This window comes from Mastomys coucha, unplaced genomic scaffold (assembly GCF_008632895.1).
Source record: "Mastomys coucha isolate ucsf_1 unplaced genomic scaffold, UCSF_Mcou_1 pScaffold21, whole genome shotgun sequence".
Lineage (NCBI taxonomy): Eukaryota > Metazoa > Chordata > Mammalia > Rodentia > Muridae > Mastomys > Mastomys coucha.
This window is the reverse complement of record NW_022196904.1, coordinates 169,923,597-169,938,909: the sequence shown is the minus strand read 5'-3', so window position 1 is coordinate 169,938,909 and position 15,313 is coordinate 169,923,597. Positions and strand designations below refer to the sequence as shown.

Genomic DNA, 15,313 nt, shown 5'->3' with positions numbered 1-15,313 from the left:
TTTATTTTTATTTTTTCTTTTGGAGGAGAACCTGGGAAAGGAGATATTGTAAATAAAGAAAACATCTATTAAAAAAAAAAGCTATAGAGGGCTAGCACAATGGTTCAGCTGGTAAAGGTCTGATTGTTAGGACAAACCTATCAATCGAGCTTGATCCCTGAGACACACATGGTGGAAGGAGGGTACCAACTCCTGCAAATTGTTCTCTGACCTTCATATAAAGGCACACACATAAGTAAATGTAATTTTCAAGTTACTCTGTGAATTTGAGGCCAGCCTGTTTCTACAAGGTAAAGCCCTGTCTCAAAAGAATTTTTTTTTTATTTTTATTTTTTTTTTTATTTTTTATTTTTTTTTACGTTTCTAAAAACAATGATAGGGGCTGGGTTTGTAACTGAAATGATAGAGTGCTAGGCTGGCTCATATAAAGCCCTAGGTTTGGTCCCCAACACCATATAAACCAAGCATGGTGGTTTCAAACTAGTAACCCAAAAGCACAGGAGGTGACACAAGGTTCAAGTTCCCTACCATCATCTACCAGCAAGCTTTTAGCTAGCCCAGGCTACATGAGCCTTTTCCTCAAATAAGCAAAGCAAGAGAAAAACAAAACATAGCAAATGAAAGTAGGAGGTAGTTGCCACTGTTATAATCCAATGAAAAATTTTACATAAAAGAGTGAGAAAGCTGGTTTGTTAAATGTTTTTATTTTCAGTAACAGTTGGAGCTGGTTCCAGCTTTCAGCCATTTTTTTTTTCAATAACACCTTTTTAAATCTACAGTTTAAAGCCAGGAGAGGTGACCCATGTCTTAATTCTTGAATTCTGGAAGCATAAGCAGGCAGATCTCTTTGAGTTCCAGGCCAGAACTATGGCTACACAACAAGTTCCAGGCTCTTTTTAAAAATATTAATTACTAAAAATAAATAAATAAATAAATAAATAAATAAATGCATTTAGTACAATAGAATGCTAAACAAAATGACCCATGAACCCTCAAAACACAAATATAACTATAGTCCATTACTCAGAAATAGTCAGTTAATATTAAATATTAAGATGAAGGTACAGCTCATTGGTATGGCTTATGCTTAGCAGTTACAAAGCCCTGGGTTCGATCAACTTCTAGCCCTCCATAGTGACAGATCATGCTATGAAGTATTTGGAAATGTATAGCTTGAATGGGGAGATTGGGAAAGCATACAAAGTGTGGACTAAAAAGTAATTGTCTTAGGGTAGCTATTGCTGTGATAAATCACCATGAGTTTATTTCATTTTATAACTCTCAAACCACAGTCTACCACTGAGGGAAGTCATGGCAGAGACCTGGAAGCAGGAACTGAAGCTGAGACCAAAGCACTGCCCACAGTGAGGCAGGGTCCTTCCACATCAATTATCAAGAACATATTCTACAGGCTTGCCCAAAGCCAATCTGGTAGAGGCATCTTCTTTCTTCCTTCCTTCCTTCCTTCTTTTCTTTCTTTCTTTTTTTAAGTTTTATTGCATTATAATGAGAACAGTTACATGATTTCAATTTATTTGAATTTGTTAACTTTTTTTTTTTTTTTTTTGGTTTTTCGAGACAGAGTTTCTCTGTATAGCTTTGGCTGTCCTGGTACTCACTCTGTAGACCAGGCTGGCCTCGAACTCAGAAATCCGCCTGCCTCTGCCTCCCAAGTGCTGGGATTAAAGGCGTGCACCACCACCGCCTGGCAATTTGTTAACATTTAAAAACATATTTTAAGTAAATAGAATTAAATCCCATTTTCTTAACTGAGGTTTCTTCTTCCCAAATGACTCCAGCCTGTGTTAAGCTGGCGTAGAACTCGCTAGCAGTCATCATGTATGTAGCATTTTAAATGTTTAGGAAAAGACAACGGAAACCTCCACTAAAAAATGGTTATCTTTAACATATAATCTTATAGTCTAGATTCCTAAGGGGACTACTGAGCCTCTGACGCTGGTGGCTCAGTTTTGTTTTTACTTTGTTTTCATAAACAATGGAGAGTGTGGGGATTGAGGGCAAAAAAGAGGGTAGCATGCAGGAGGACAGTGGCTAACCTGAAAAAGAAGGTAGCCGTTAAATGTACTTTAGACATAAAACACAAAGTAAATCTGTGGGAAATAACTCCCCTTGGGATGAGAGTAAAAGTGGGCTAGAATAATTAATATTCAGTAGCATAATTTTGAGATTTAAAATCTCACACTCAAACGCCATTAAAGTTGATAAAGCTGGTAGATCTCAGACAACAGGAAACAGCACGTCTCATGGGGAAGTATAGAGTACAGTATATAACCCACTTAAAAGCATTAAAAACCAGTTTCAAATGTCACAGACATAAAAAAAAGTTCTGCTGGCATAGTTTGACCCACAGTCCCCCTCCCCGCCCCCCCCTCCCCGTCTGTATCCCTGAGTCCTTTAAATTCTAAAGGAAAGAACTGATCATGTAAAAAAAATAAAATAAATAGGAAACACATAGCAGGGTATGGCAGCATAGGCCTTTGATCCCAGTACTCCAGAAACAGAGGCATGAGGATCTCTGTGAGATTGAGGCCAGCCTGATCTACTAGGACAGCAGGCTACGAAGACATCCTATGCAAAAGGGGGAGGAGCAAAACAAAACTACTCGGAGCAGCCATATAGGACTTGAAACCACCAGGAAATACTATTAATTCTTTCTAGGTACTAAAGACTAACCTACCTGTTGGGGATAATAAATTACTATCTCTACATAGGTCCTATTAAATCATATGAATGCACAGTCACATTGCGGTACAAAATAACTTGTTTCTTCTCCTGAGCAGAAAACCAGTTCCTAACTCAGCCCGTGATTTAAATTCCTGCCTCTTGTCCTTTTATTTTTAAAACTACAATAGCCCTATAATATCTTTACTCTAACAGCAGTGGCAAGGAGGATCATCACAAGTTTGAGCCAGTCTGGTCTACAAAGCAAGGTATACTATATAACAGAATTCCGTTTGAAAGAAACAAGCAAAAAAGGCAGTGAGATGGATCAGCATTGCTGCCAAGCCTGATGTGTCTGATCCCAGGAGTCCCTACATGGCAGAAAGAGAAAAACAACTCCCCCACGTTGTTATCTGACCACAGGTGTAGCCACCTCCATGTGCTAAATAACAAACATTTCCAAAGGGATGTTTTTCAAATTTAAAAATTAAATTCACTCATCTTCCTTCATCTCAAGTGGGGTGTGGTGGTGCTCACCTGTAATTCTAGCACTGGGCTGAAGTAGGAGCAATGTAAGCTCAAAGCCCAGAGCAGGCAGGCTACATCCAGAGTTCCAGTTCTGCCAGGGCTATACAGCGTAACCTTGTCTCAAAAAATTAGAAAGCAGAGCCTGGTGAGATGGCTCAGCTATTAAGAATGCTTTGTTCTTTTCGTCACTGTTGTTGCTGTCCATTTATTATGTGTTATGAGTGTTTTGCCTGTAAGTGCATGCCTGTTGTCTGAGAAGGTCACAGAACCTGTGACTGATGTCTGAGAGGGCACCAGAACCACTAGGGGTTACCTTGTAGGTAACTAGGAATTGAAGCCTGGTCCTTTACAAGAACAGCCAGTGCTCGTAATCTCGGAGCCATCACTCCATGCCCCAGAGCATTTGTGCAAACATAAGAACCCAAAATTGAGATTCCAGCAAACATATAACGAACCAGGTATCATGTAACTGCCTGCAACTTCAGCCCTGAAGAATCCAACACCCTCTTATGGTCTCCGGGAGCAAACACACCCTTGTATACACAATTGTTCACATGTATGTATACAGTCTTTTAAAAAAAAACTTCAAAAGTAACGGCTAATAAGTAAAGCCAACCAGCCAACTAAAGAAACAAGCAAACCAAAAATATCACCAAACCCCAAACCTACTATTTCTTTAGTGATAGAAATATTGATCTTTGAATTCAGTGTCTACCCAGATCTCAATAAATACTCCTTGACGGTATCCATAGGACTGATGAGATGGCTTAGTTAGTCAAGGCACGCCAAGCTTGACAATCTGAGGTCAATCCCTGAGATCCACCCTATGGCTTGTCCCTTGGAAATTGAAACATTTCCTCCAGGAGGGAAGGATGAGCCTAGGGTGGCAAACAGGAGATAAACAAAAGTCACATGTCTGGGAAAACAAACACTGAGAGGAACCAACCTTACCCAGCTACAAATGGGAGTGAGCCGTGCTGGGAATGGAGATTCTGAGAAGCCAAAAGTGCAGAAGGAAAAGGTGTTCAGAGAGCTCAGGGCTGCATTTCAGAAGCCCTCACCCAGGAAGCAGTAGGTTTTATGGTGATGAAGCTGTTTTTGAGTTATCTATGCTCCTTGTAAGCAACCACTCCTGATAGTGGCCACAATAAAAAAAAAAAAAACCATTTGCTCACCAAATTGGATATTGGAGTAATTGTTTCTTTGGGGTGGAGAGAGGGAGGGGAGAGAGAGGGGGAGGGAGAGGGGAGAGGTAGGGGAAAGAGGGAGAGAGAGAGGGAGAGGGAGAGAGAGAGTTGCTCCAGAAAGTCTGTCAGATAACAGATCCATGTGGTATAAGGAGAGAATTGACTCCTACAAGTTGTCTTCTGACCTCCACATCACATGCATGTGGCGGCATGAGTACACATGCACACGCACATGCACTCTCATTATAAATGTTATTCATTTGTTTTGTTTCTTTTTAAGACTTAGTTCTTTGTGTAGGACTGGCTATCCTGGAGTTCACTCTGTACACCAGGCTGGCCTCAAACTCAGAGATCCACCTACCTCTGTAAGGAGAAATTAAAGCTTTAAACCTGTGCTGACTAGGAAGAAAAGTTATGGGCCTAAGAATCCATCACAAACTGGCCACATAGGCCTGGGAAAGAGCAAACAAGTTGTTAGATATCATAAGAGCTGGCAGGTCAAGAAGACATAAAACTATAAACATAGAGGAAAACATGTCTAGGCAAACGAGGACATGTCCAAGGCCCAGGCCTGCAAAGACGTGCCTGGCAGACACTAAGTAATGGACCATCTGGTCCTCTCAGATATGGTTTAAGATCAGATGCTCTGTTGACTCAGATTAACACCAACCTTAGGAATTTTCCACTCTGTTCTGTACGTAATAGTTAATATTTGAACTAGCCAATCATGTATGACCACACTGATCCCTTTGTTCCCTCAGACCTTTTTTCCTATAAAAACCCCCAACTTTCAAGCCTCGTGGTCAGCTCCACTATCTCCTGCGTGAGATAACTGTGGTGTGCCAAACCAGGGCGTCCTGAAAATTAAAATATACCTCTTGTAATTACATCAAGATGTGGTCTCTCGTGATTCCTTGGGTGTACGTCCTCCCGAGATTTGAGTGGGGGTCTCCCCCAGGGGTCTTTCACCTCTACCTCCCGAGTGCTGTGATTGAAGGCCTGAGCCACCATCACCCAGCTAAGTGTTACTTTTTAAATGTCCTCAATTTTATCTTGTACTTATTTTGTGTGGTGGGAATCCAATTCAGGGCCTAGCATATATTAGGAAAGTACTCTAACATTGCCTTATGTACCTAGCTCGACATCCTCAATTTTTGATATCCCTTCAAGAATCATGTTATCCTCCCCAACTCCCCACAGTGTAGTCTGCAGTAAGGGACTCACTTCTGACACTGAGAATGGCAAAACAATGACACCCACAGCTGGGTCTAAAAACTTGAATGTCATCTCCTCCTCCTCCTCCTCCTCCTCCTCCTCCTCCTCCTCCTCTTCCTCCCCCTCCTCTCCTGGACAAAGACAGCAGAAGTCAGCTGCTCTGTCATGAAGACATTCAAAAGAGAAACTGAAGCTTTTGCTACAGCCATAAAAGTCAGAATAGCTAATCTTTGTGCCCCACTCACTAAAGTCTTCAAGTGACCACAGCTTTGAGAGGGATCTAGATTGCAATCTCTGTAACCAGAACAAGCCTGCTAAGCTACTCTTAAAGTCGGGACCCACAGAAACAGTGTGAAATACAAACATCTGTTAGTATTTTAAAGTGATGATTTAATACATGATTTACTTACCAGAACTGACACACTAAATCATTATGTGAATTTTACTATTTTGTGGGCTCGCATTTGCCTCTTTCCCTTCCTCCACTTCACATATAAATCTTAAAGCATTATTTGTATTTTATATTTGTGTGCATGTTTTGCCTGTATGTATGTATATGTGCCACATGCATGCCTAGTGCCCATGGAAAACAGAAGAGGACTTCAGATCCCCAGGAACTGGAGCTGGATGCTTGTGGGTGCTTGTGGATTCCTTCCCCTCTGCTTGGGAGCAATTCGGAATCTGAAAGCAGTAGGGACAGGCCACGAGCTGAAGCTGGCTACCTGCGGTGCAGAACACTGACATTGCAGCTCGGAAGATCAAAAGAACTGAAACTCAGCCTGCTTCTTCCAGAACTCCGTTTGAAGTTTTTGTTGTGCTTTTATGCCTGCTATCACGTCTATGCTAAAAACCTAGATTGTTTTGGTTTCGATTCTGCCTTTTGCTATATATACCCAGTTTTCCCAAGTAAAGATACACCTTGATCCATCTACTTGGTATGGTTTCTCTTTGTTTATTGTCCACAGGTCCCGTTCGTCTCCGGTCCAGGGCAATCCACTATCGTGTAGGGTCCGCTGGCGGAAAACTACAGGTGCTGGAAACTGAACCTGGGTCCCCTGGAAGAGTAGCAAGTGCTCTTAACCACTGAGCCATCTCTTCAGCCTCCCACTTCCCATATTTTGTCTCTTCTCAAGACTGCCAAATCCCTTTTATTTTAGTAGTTATAAAGTCTTAAATAGGTTCAAGGTGGCTCAGTGGGAAAAAGGTGCTTGCTGCCAAGCCCAACAGCCTGAGTTCAATCCCTAGGAACCACATGATAAAAGACTGACTACCACAAGTTGTGCTCTGAACTCCTCTACACACAGACACACACAGATACACACACACACACCACTTCTTCCTCCTCCTCTTCTTCTATGCATTAAAGAAATTCTTCAGCTGTATATCTTTTCTTTCTGTTTGACATATTACAGAGATATCTGTTTTATTTATGTATCTATTCATTTGCTAGAGTGATTTTTTTTAAAGATTTAGTTTGTTTATTTTATGTGTATAAGTACACTGTAGTTGTACAGATGGCTGTGAGCCATCACGTGGGTGGCTGCTGTTGGCCCCACTTGCTTTATCGTAGTTTTCTGCAGCTGTTTTCAGACGCACCAGAAGAGGGCGTCCGATCTCCTTACGGGTGGTTGTGAGCCACCATGTGGTTGCTGGGATCCGAACTCATGACCTTCGGAAGAGCAGTCAGTGCTCTTACCCGCTGAGCCATCTCGCCAGCCCGCTAGAGTGAATTTTAAATGCAATTAATAGCATAAGCTTAGAAAATGAAGAAAAACATTAAAACCACGAATTCCAGCCGCTGATCTTCAGAATACCCTCGGATAAGCCTGTGAGCAGACCAGTTCCCTAACTTGTAGCCAGAGCAAGGACTTCTCTTTGATGACAGGTGTAGGGAAGAGTGAATTAGAAGAAGCAGGGGTAGACTGTGGGATTTGTGAGAAAGATGCTGACATCTTAGATGTTAATTTTACTCTCTAGTGTCTTCCTGGACCAACTAACTATACCTAACAGCAACGTTAAAGTGAAGACTTGCTGACAATACATCCTTGTTTGAAAGACATTCTTTCACAGACAGTAACTAGCAGAGTCTGGTACAAAGGGGAGGGTAATGAAGTTGTATTGACCCAGGGTTGTTCAGAAACTGCTCATGACTTTATACATGGAATGACCCTCTTTTCCATAGGGATTTTGAAAACCAATGAATAGAGAGCAGCTCTGAACTGCCCATGCAAGTATGCAATGAGGAAATGTCAAGGTTTAGTTTAATAACACAAATCTTAAATAAGAAAGAACAAATATCATGACCCTAGGAAAATCTCAACTTAATTTTACCCTTGCCTACATTATTGCAGATTGAGAAAGCTATTTGATCCCTTTTTTTGCTGAAAAACTACTCTCTCTAATGTGACTGGCACATTTCCCAGCTGAATTTGTAATTCAGCATAATACCTAATGTCCCGATTCTTAACTAAAAATTAATTAATGTGCTATGATGACTCCCACCTAGAATTCCAGCACTCAAGAGACTAAGGAAGGAAAATTGTCATAGATTCAATGCTAACCAGTGGTACGTAGAAAGAAAAATCAATTCAGTGGAGCTAATGTTTATCTCATAAGATTATTGACAATAAGAGAAAATAAGTTACAGTTAGTTTGGAAACATCAAGTGCTTAAATAATTGAGTGGAAGTATGCAAATTGTCTTAGGTTTGACTCTGAATTCAAATTTCACAGCTTGATATTCATTAACTCACATTAATTGTAGGTACCTGCCCCATGACCAGCCCTATCAAGGAAAGGGAAGGGCTCACAGAGCCCTAGTTTTTACTTCAGAGCACATGGCTCTCAAAGATTCTGGAAGAGGTTAGATCATTGTCTTTTGTTGGCACTCTCTGATGAGCCCACCAGGTTCCAGCAGACAGCTACAAACTCTTGAGCATACAGATGGCCCTGGTTAATCTTGGTAGATCATGAAAGGAACAGACATGAATGTGTGAGACAGATCTGTGGGGAAAGTGAAGGGTTCAGGGACGGTGGGAAGGTTGGAGGTCAGTATGCAAGGCATAAAGATGAGAAATCATAAAAGCGTTTTTAGTTATAGCATGAAATGTCCTCCCTCTCACAGAGAGGACACAGCAGTTGACCGTCATCTGTAGTGTCTCCTCCCACTTCAGAGATGATACGCATATAATTTTTATGACAGCATATTGTTATACTCGTTCTAATACATTACTGGTTATTCTGTTATCTTCCTTGTGTGCTCAACTGATAATCCTATGTCTTCATAGGGAAAACCTATTACTTAGGCCTCAATAATATCTCTGATTTCTGGTTTTGAAACACATCCTCTGCAGATAAGGGGAGAATAACACTAGATGTTAATAATTCTAAATGGATGTACCTAAGAATGTAACCTTTCTTAGAAATAGGGCTTTGGCAGAGATAACCAATTTAATTTCAGCTCATTAGGCTGTGCCCTTAATCCAGTTAAGTGCTATAAGAGAAGACAGCCATGTGAAGGCACAGAGACAAAGGGAAAATGTTAAATAAAGATGGAGGCCGAGGCTTGGAGTATTCATAAGCCAAAAGCTGTCAAGGGTTGCCAACTGTTACAGAATGTCTGAAGTGTCAGAAATGAGAACAGAGGTCCCTAAGAAGGAACCAACTATGTTAATGCCTTGATTTTTGACTTGTAGCCTTAGTAATGCTGACAGAAGACAGCACTTGGGCGTAAATACATTTTTTGAAATTAAGCCCAGGAGCCACTGAATATTATAGGATATAAAAGTGAGACCAGAAAGAGAAGGGCCCTGATAGTGTCGTTGTGAGTGGTCTGTCTGTAGACTGAGCTCAAGCGTATTGTGAGCCTCTGCATGATGAAGTATTGTCCTCTCTCCAAGGACATGGGCATAGATATTAGTGTTATTACTCTTCCTTGGCTTCTCTAACAAATTACCTCAAACTCGGTGACTTAAAGCACTTAGAAAGTCATTCTCTCATAGTTTCAGAGAGCAGAACTCTGCAGCCAACATCACTGAGGGCAGTTTTGGCTTCTGATTTCTGACTCCCTTGGTGGATGCTGGAATTTCTACCTTCTTTTTATTAAGGTACATGACTTGCACAAAATGATCAGCTTCATTCTGACATTTCATAGATGAATATAGCACATTTTAGTAATATTTATTCCTTTAACCTTTTCACCCCTTCCACTTGTTCCCTCTCCCTCCCAATTAACCTTATTCTACTTTAATGCCTTAAAAACTCAAGATTCTGAATATGTGAAAAAATGGTATTTTTCTGAGCATACCTTATTTTAATATGATGATCTCCAGTTCTAACTATTTTACTGCAAATAATATAATTTAATTCCTTCAATTTTTTAATATTTATTTTTATTTTATGTGTCTGTGTCTTAGATCCCCTGGAACATGAGTTAGAGACAGATGGAGCTCCCATATGGGTACTGAAAACTGAACCCAGGTCCTCTGGAAGAACAGTGTTGGGCTCTTGAGCCATCTCTCCAGGCCCATAATTTCATTCTTCATACCTGAATACTGCTCCACATACATTTTTTCCTTAACTCTCTCTCTCTCTCTCTCTCTCTCTCTCTCTCTCTCTCTCTCTCTCTCTCTCTCTCTCTCTCTCTCTCTCTCTCTCTTCCTCTCTCTCTCTCCCTCCCTCTCTCTCTTTCTTCCTTCCTTCCTCTCTCTGTCTTTCTCTCTCTCTTTCTATGGTGTGTGTGTGTGTGTGTGTGTGTGTGTGTGTGTGTGTGTGTGATGGAGTATTAAGCCTAGGGCCTTACATCTGCTAGGCAAGCACTGTTACACTAAGTTATATACCAAATTATCTTTTTACTTTAAAATTTTTTGAGACATAAGCCTGGCAAGAGTGCTTTTCCATAGGGGCAGAATTCAGTTCTCAGTACCCATGTCTGGTGGCACATAATCATCTGTAACTCCAACTCCAAGGAATATGACTCCCTCTTCTGGACCCCAGGAGCACCAACAGACATGAGGCACATACACACATGCACATACATTAAAAAAAGAAAAACAAATCTTAAACAAAAATTTTGGAGAAGTCTCATTAAGTTGCCAAGCGGACCTTGAACTTGTGACACTCCTGCCTGTTCTTCTTGAGTATCCGGGCTAATAGATCTGTGCCACTAGTCTCAGCTACATTTTCTTTATCCATTCACTCAGTGATTAGCTTGGCTGATTTCATAATCTGGCTATTATGAATAGTGCTGCAAAGAATATCTCCTACATTGAAGAAGCTTGAGAGAGAATAGAAGATCCTGAGGAAAAAATGGCTGGGAGAGCCAAGGGCACCCATATTCTAATGCAGAGAGGGGATGTTGGGGGAAGGGGAGAAAGAGAAGACTGAAGAGAAAGTAGCATCAAAGGCAGTCAAGTCGCATAGAGAGGCTACAGAGGGAAACACTGCAATACTGTACGCACTGGAGAAAACTACAATTTGGACCTTCTTTGTTACCTTCCCATGACCAGCTTCAATGGAATATCACAGGAAGATCCAGTGGGTGAACATATCTCCTGAAAGGACTCACAGGAATCTTCAAGTACAACTCTTTCAGTGCTGTCTGGCACAGTCCATTGAGCCCTACTAACCTGTATTCTGAAAAGTTCAGAGTAAGCCAAGAAGACAAGCAAGCGTAAATTAAGCTTAACAGTGGGTTAGCTAAATGGGTGATAAACTGGAGTGGACAGGATCAAAAAGCCAATTATATTAAGCCAGCAGGAATCATGAATGCTTCCACTTTCAAATTTGCTTTCAAACAAAGAGCTGTTTGATTTCAAGACAGGAGACAGTGTGGCAACAAGCTGTTTTAAAATGACCCAAAGATTTTACTTGATTATAAACTTAAATATAAAATGGGCAAAGAATAAGATGAAGTTCCTTAAAAACAAACAAACAAACAAAAAACCAAACTAGCACAGGAGGCTGGAGAAATAGCTCAATAGTCTAGAGTACTTGTTGCTTTTGCAGAGAGCTAGGGTTCAACTCCCAGAAGCCACTTGACTTGGTTGCTCACAACCATCTGTAACTCCAGTTAGCTCTAAGGGATTTGACACCTTCTTCTGACCTGTACCAGGTGAACGTGGTGCACATGCATACGTGTAGGCAAACATACATAAAAGGCTTGGTTATGATACCAGAGAAGAGAAACACAAGGAGGATGATTTTCCTTGGAAGGAGAAAGACAAAACAAGAATTAAAAGGAGAAAACATCACTAGAAAAAACAGTGAAGCCGGGCGGTGGTGGCACACGCCTTTAATCCCAGCACTTGGGAGGCAGAGGCAGGCAGATTTCTGAGTTTGAGGCCAGCCTGGTCTACAGAGTGAGTTCAGGACAGCCAGGGCTGTACAGAGAAACCCTATCTCAAATAAAACAAACAAACAAACAAACAAAACAAAAAAAAACAAAAAAAAAAAGAAAGAAAGAAAGAAAAGAAAAAACAGTGAAGAGCTCTATGGGAACAGACTAACTGGGAAGAAAATATTAAAGAAAGGCAGAGGGTAAGATAATTGACCAAAGAGTAAGAAACATGGAGTTATTTTGAATAGGAATGGGGATATCTCATCCTTGGAACAACCAGAGGCAAGCTGAAGTGGGAGTAACTGTTGATATGTTTGGGAAGGAATTCAGGCATTTGGTAAGAAAGAGTACAGGCTGATGTTTTCAATTTGTGTGATGAAGTAATCTAACAGTTAAGACAGGCTCTGCTGTTTCCAAGACAGAGTGCGGAAGGAGAGAGAACAGGGAGAAAGTTAGAAGAGAGGCATAAAGATGATGCCAGATAGAAGGTGTCTTTCTCTGAGGTGAAAAGCAGAAAGGACTAGTTCTCTTAGTCTCTGTAAGAACACCACTGTTCATGATCTCAGTGTCCTCTGGGCTTCTTCTGGCTGATCTCACCAGCTTAGGACTGTGAGGCCAAATGTGTCAGGGTTATGTTCAAGAATACTTAACCCTGGGCATGGTGGCTCTACTCTGTAATTAGTACTTGGGAAACTGAGACAGGAGCAGATTGAGTTGGGGGTCAGTCAAATAACAACGATTTATTTTTTTTTAACCTTTGATAGCCTCAAGTTCATCTTTGTGATGAACTTTCTATTTATTTATTTATTTATTTATTTATTTATTTATTTATTTTGGTTTTTCGAGACAGGGTTTCTTTGTATAGCCCAGGCTGTCCTGGAACTCACTCTGTAGACCAGGCTGTCTTTTTTTTTTTTTTTTTTTTAAATTTATTTTTATTTGTATATATGTATGGGTGAGTGCCTGCCTGAGGAGGTCAGAAGAGGTCGTCAGAATCATCCCTGGAGCTGGAGGTACAGATGGATGGATGTGCTAGGCATAGAACCCGGGACTTCTGGAAGGGCAGCAAGCACTCTTAAACACTGAACCATGTCTCTAGCCCAGTGTTTTATTTTGTTTTATTTTATTTTATTTTTTTAAATTAGGAAAAGGTCTTTGAGAGACAAGTACTTGGAAAACACATTCTTGCAATGCTTAAATCTTCCTGTGAGAGTTAACGATTCAGTCAGAATTACTAAATAGTATCTTTATCAAAAGGTTAACAATCCTAATTCTGCAAGTCTCATCAATAAAGTTCTTTATCACATAATAGTTAAACCCAAAGAAAAATGATTCCACAGTAAAACCACAGACTTTTTCTTTAGACAGGGTCTCTCTGTGTAGACTAGCCTCTGTAGTCCAGGCTTCTACCTCCCAGTGATCCACACCCCAGGGTTGGGATTAAAGTCGTGCTCCACTACGCCTAAACTTAAATGCGGACTTTTGGTTGGTGGAAGGTAGTGAGAAACCTTTCATCATTCGGTACAAAGCCCCAGCGCCTGTGGAGGGGTGGCTTCCAATAAAGAAGCTGCGGTCGGCCTCTGGAAGACCCAGAAGATGAGCACCCGCAACAGGCGGAGCCACACGAAGCAGGCGAATGAAAAGGTCAAGCCCTGGTCTTCTATCCGGGTCGCCCGCTCGTCTCCAGCCTCGTCTCACCCGGGTGTGACAATCTGAGAGCGCCCGAGCGCGAGGACAGGAGCCACCAGGGGGCGCACGCGCCGCGGCCCGATGAGGAAGTCCCGCCTCCCGTTTCCGGCGGCAGACCGGAGAGGCTGAAAGCGTCTTCCGGTTTGAGAAAGGTTGCGCTTTGGGCACGTGTGTGTTGTCCACCGGGGTCCTGCGTGTCCCTCTGTCCCGGTGATCTTGTCTGTGGTGCTCCTTGCAGGCCTAAGGATGAAGGCGGTAAGTGCTCTCGGAACCCCGGCCCCCGTGTGAGATGGTTGCTCGGGTTGACAGGGTCTCCCGCTGCCCGGTTTACCTTTCCCTTAGGTTTTGACTCTGGTCCAGGGGGCGGTGGCCCATGTCGGTGCTCCCTGGCGACTCTATGCACCGTCCACTTCGGGTCTTTACTGGGGTTTTTGTTTCCTCGCCCACTATGCCCAAGCACGGCCTCAGGGAGCAGATGTGAGGCCAGCACCGAGCCCTGCATCGGAAGGATGTCAGACGGAGTTTTTTCCAGTCTGTCTCTCGAACCCTTTTTCTACACACGAGAGAAGCAAGTCTAAACCTCCTTGAACCTATTTTGTGAGTCACTGGCCCCGAAGAGAGCCTGTTTCCCCCTTAAAGTTTAAGGACATAGGAAGGCTGGTGATTTTCCCAGATGGAGAGGGAGTTTAGCCTTGGGATTTGGATTACAAAGCACTTACAAACGACAGAGTTGGATAACTTCTGTAACCTTCATTTCTTTATGTATTATGTGAGAATCATTGTTCAGGGTGTTGGGAAGTTTGAGTGTTTTGTAAATAATAAAACGTCAAATGTCAGTTGTTAAAGGTATCCATTATTTTGCCCTGAATGTGTAACACTACAAGTGTCAGGCTAGCCTTGAAGGACCATTTGCCACAAGATAAAAAATCCATAATGTTTTTCATTTCAGATTACACAAGTGAGAGAGAGAGTAGTAGATCACAGGGAAATACGGTATTGAATAACTGATGCTTTAGTACCATTCTGTAGGATTGGTTAACTTTTAGTTCTTACCCAGAATCCATGGTTGTGAGACATTTGTGAAGTTGGTCTTATTTAATTTATAAACTGTTTTCCTTAACCTGATATTAAAAATAATTTAACTTTCTTAGCTTCAGTGTCTCTTCTGTTGTTGTTTTCTAGAGAAGAAATAAAAAGCAGGTCCCAAGCTTTCGCAAGTTGATAAAAACTAGTAAAGTGAAACTCGAAAACAAACTGAAAAATAAGCAATTTAAACAACAAAGTACTGTCAAGAAGTACCGAAAAGAGCAGAGGAAACTAAGGCAAGCTGTAAAAGATGCTGTGTCTAAAAAACCCATTCCATTGGAGGACCCAAAGAGCAAACGGCCAGGTAATGAGAGTGTCTACTTACCCCAGCTCTCACTAGTCTGAAATACTCTCCATGGAAGTGACTTGTTTTCTATTGATCACTTGTCCTGTGTTCAGATCCTCATGGGTCTAGGTAAGGTCTTTTATGTTTTACCACAGTCAGTATGAGAAAACATTTCAAGATCATATGCACTGTGAGAAAGCTTCTCCTTTTAGTTGGTATAGACAGCAGATTTGAAAAGCTTTAATCCCAGCACTTGGGAGGCAGAGGCAGGTGGATTTCTGAGTTCGAGGCCAGCCTGGTCTAC

General features: G+C 41.6%; 1 protein-coding gene across 1 annotated transcript in view; it reads left to right on the top strand.

The window, feature by feature from the left end:
• The first annotated feature begins 13,728 nt into the window (after positions 1 to 13,728).
• Positions 13,729 to 15,313, top strand: part of Noc3l (NOC3 like DNA replication regulator) — a 27,476-nt gene continuing 25,891 nt past the window's right edge. The window contains exons 1-2 of the mRNA XM_031390228.1: positions 13,729 to 13,892; positions 14,820 to 15,027. Coding sequence (XP_031246088.1) covers positions 13,884 to 13,892; positions 14,820 to 15,027 — 217 coding nt within the window. The 5' untranslated portion in view covers positions 13,729 to 13,883. The remainder of the gene's footprint in view (positions 13,893 to 14,819; positions 15,028 to 15,313) is intronic.